This window comes from Salmo trutta, chromosome 5, assembly GCF_901001165.1.
Source record: "Salmo trutta chromosome 5, fSalTru1.1, whole genome shotgun sequence".
Classification (NCBI taxonomy): Eukaryota; Metazoa; Chordata; class Actinopteri; order Salmoniformes; family Salmonidae; genus Salmo; species Salmo trutta.
This window is the reverse complement of record NC_042961.1, coordinates 48,235,512-48,239,188: the sequence shown is the minus strand read 5'-3', so window position 1 is coordinate 48,239,188 and position 3,677 is coordinate 48,235,512. Positions and strand designations below refer to the sequence as shown.

The 3,677-nt window shown below is 39.9% G+C and overlaps 1 protein-coding gene across 1 annotated transcript; it reads right to left on the bottom strand.

Annotated features, from left to right (window-relative positions):
- Nucleotides 1-238: 238 nt before the first annotated feature.
- Nucleotides 239-3,127, bottom strand: LOC115194947 (uncharacterized). The gene is made up of 5 exons (XM_029754857.1): nucleotides 3,091-3,127; nucleotides 2,416-2,766; nucleotides 1,199-1,549; nucleotides 1,013-1,083; nucleotides 239-382 (listed from the first exon to the last, which is right to left on the bottom strand). Exons 1-5 carry the CDS (start codon nucleotides 3,125-3,127, stop codon nucleotides 239-241), a joined length of 954 nt encoding a protein of 317 aa, XP_029610717.1.
- Between the last annotated feature and the right edge of the window lie 550 nt (nucleotides 3,128-3,677).

The following is a 3,677-nucleotide window of genomic DNA, read 5'->3' as shown; positions in this document are numbered from 1 at the left end:
TGTTGTGGAAATGTAAGGACAGAGGAAAATATGAATGCAAATCACACAATACCTCATACGACAGCAGATTAATTTTGATTTGATCTAAAATACACAACATTATGAATGTAAATAGGAGTTTGACAGAATACAAGCCATTGTATTGTACCATAATCACAATGAAAAAGCCACAAGTTACACATAAAGCATAAAACACAGAGAAAGAAATGCAAGTCTATACGAAGGAAAAGTCTACGTTTCAGTCCATGTTTTGGCACCTCACCCCAGAGAACACAGTGTCTGTCTCCATGGTGCTCCTCTGTCTCCGGGTCTTTGGCTTCTTGTGGATGACATTCAGAGCAGCGTAATGGACCGATGTGAGTGTGTCATCGTCTTCTTGATCCTAAGAGGAATAGCAAAATACATTCCAAAGACATCAGGAAATGACCAGATAATTTGATGAAAGGATCTGTTTACAGTTCATCAAAGTCATTAAAAAAAAAACACTTTATGGTCTGCATACCTGGATATGAGAACTGGGGACTTCTGGAACACTTGGTCTGCGTTCCTTTTAGACAAACGCATGAAGGAATCATCATCATCAACATCAACATCATCATATTCAACAACATAATCATCATCATAATCACCATCATCATCAACAAAATCATCATCATCAACATCATCAGATTCAACAACATAATCATCATCATAATCATCATCATCATCAAGAAAATCATCATCATCAACATCATCAGATTCAACAACATAATCATCATCATAATCATCATCATCATCAAGAAAATCATCATCATCAACATCATCATATTCAACAACATAATCATCATCAAGAAAATCATCATCATCAACAACATCATCATGATCATCATAAAATGAAAAACAAAATCATGTCACAAATTGTTACTTAAAATGACAAAATAAAAAAGTATATTTTGCACTATACAATTGACATATAACATTTAACTCTGCACTGTTCACATTCTCTTCTGCTCATCTTGTACATGATGCGTACAAGGACAGTTATCCAGTTGACAGAGAGACGCAGGCAGTACACCAACGGAATATGTTCTTCCTTGCCACTTTCTGTGGAAATACAGACAGCAATAAAGGAAAGTCAGGGCAGTTTCCTCGATCTATTCACAGCACTGTCAGAAAATGATTGAAATAATCAGAAATGCCAGAAATATGACTTACTTACGGTCAATGTCCAGCTTAGTCCCGTTCCCAAACAGTATTCCCCCACATGAGGCCACAGCACAGTAGCATGTCCCAGCATCAGAGAGGCTGAGGTTCCTCTTGGGGAGGTTGTAGACACAGCTCTGTGTAGGAGACCCAGCCTCAGGGCTCTTCTCACACTGATCACTCCAGTCTCCATAGGTATAAATTATTCCTGGACGGGATTCTCCCGAGCCATGTCTGAACCAATAGATACTGTGTTTTCCTACACAGGCCTCAGTGTGTATTGTGCAGTTCGGAGTCACAGAGTCTCCTGGCTGAACAGACTCAGACACAGACTGCTGAGTAAGGTCATGGTTCTTGGAATCTGCACCTTTTACACAATAAAACCAAGGTTCTAAATGTTTGATATATTACAATATAACCACTAGGAGAGCCTGATAGTCACATGTTAATAAATATACACTGAGTGTACAAAACATTAAGAACACCTGCTTTTTCCATGACATAGACTGACCAGGTGAATCTAGGTGAAGCTATGATCCCTTATTGATTTCACTTGTTAAATCCACTTCAATTGGAGTAGATGAAGGGGAGGAGACAGGTTAAAGAAGGATTTTTAAGCCTTGAGACATGGATTGTGTGTGTGCCATTCAGAGGGTGAATGGACAAGACAAAAGATTTAAGCCTTTGAATGGGGTATGGTAGTAGGTACCAGGCATATCTTTTTGAGTGTGTGAAGAATTGCAACATTGCTGGGTTTTTCATGCTCAACAGTTTCCCGTGTGTATCAAGAATGGTCCACCACCCAAAGGACATCCAGCGAACTTGACACAACTGTGGGAAGAATTGGAGTCAACATGGGCCAGCATCCCTGTGGAGTGCTTTCGACACCTTGTAGTCCATGCCCTACAAATTGTAAAAAAAATATATATTTTTATTTAACCTTTATTTAAGTAGGCAAGTCAGTTAAGAACAAATTCTTATTTACAATGACGGCCAACACCGACCAAACCCGAACGACGCTGGGCCAATTGTGCTCCGTCCTATTGGTCTCCCAATTACGGCCAGTTGTGATACAGGCTGGAATCAAACCAGTGTGTCTGTAGTGATGCCTCAAGCGCTGAGATGCAGTGCCTTAGACTGCTGTGCCACTCTTCTGAAGGCAAAAGGAGGTACAATCAATATTAGGAAGATGTTCCTAATGTTTTGTACACTTAGTGCATATATGTTACTTACCCCCATGCATCAGAAACACACCCTTCCTGAAGATCATGGCATCATAATCGCGTGCAGCACAGTAATACATCCCCATATCTGATGGTCTAGCATCTGAAATAGTCAGCACAAATCTGGTTCCACTCTTCGTTTCCGTAAACCTGGTGCTGTTGATAAACTCTCCAAAGAACGTTGCAGTGTTGGAGTGAAAGTAAAGAGACAGCATTAATACTGGGGCTTGTTCTATTATTATCTTGATCCAGTTGTAGTAGTTGCCATCTTGTTCTGACATGAGGCATTCCAAATTAACTCTGTCTCCAGGCAGGAAAGTCTTCAGGACATCAGATTGAATCACGGCACCAAGCGACAAAGCTGAAAAAGATAAAAATTTGTATTAAAATAATTATCATATCATTCTTGCTCATGTATGTACAGTACTGTAAGGACTCTGTGTGGAACAAAATGTATCTCAATCTTAAATATGCGTGAATTTCCCTTTAGTCCAAATAGTATGACACCTTAACTGCTCGAATTAATAACGTTTCATCATTGTCCTCTTCCTTATGTGTTTACTCGTCGTCTTGTCTGTCAGATGAGAGTGAGAGTCAGTGGGTTGGCTGTCTTACATGGATGGAGTGATGGCCATCATGTCTATACCACCAGGAACTTGGTCTCTCTCTGCAATTGCATTTGTACCACTCTCAAACGTAACCGGACCTACACCTGATGGCATACTTCCGAAAGAGTCATTTAGTTTTTTTGTCAATGGTGCTGGCTCCACCAAGTCCTCACGTATTGGGCATCTGAGATATATTGTTATGCTTTTATTGTTGATCTCTGGTAGTGTGCGACCAAACCCTGGGCCGGTAGATACCATGCAATCTCTACCGACTCCCTATGATTTTAAAAACAGAGCAGGTTTTGGCCTCTTGCATGTTAATGTCAGAAGTGTATTTCCAAAAATAGACATGATTAGAATATGGGACAAAATGACAAATGCAGACGTAATGGTTTTATCAGAAACTTGGCTAAAGAAATCTGTGTCAAATAACTGGATTTCTTTTGATGGGTCCATGGTTTTTAGAACGGATTGGATGAGTAAAGGAGGAGGGGTTGCAATTTATGTCAAATCCGAGTTTAACACATGAAATTCTCTCGATTACCAAAGCCAAACATTTTGAATTGCTTGCGGTTAAAGTGAACATATATAAGGACTCCCACATCACTGTAGTCAGCTGCTACTCTCTTTCTGATGTCCTGCACAAGCTAAATGACTCTGAATT

Bases quoted from the DNA above. Each gene is read 5' to 3' on its own strand.
- LOC115194947 (XM_029754857.1), bottom strand. From the start codon at position 3,127: ATGCCATCAGGTGTAGGTCCGGTTACGTTTGAGAGTG. The intron at 1,084-1,198 runs GTAAGTAAGTCA...GTATTTCCACAG, and splicing joins GACTAAGCTGGACATTGACC to AAAGTGGCAAGGAAGAACAT. The intron at 383-1,012 runs GTACGCATCATG...TATTCCTCTTAG, and splicing joins TCAACTGGATAACTGTCCTT to GATCAAGAAGACGATGACAC.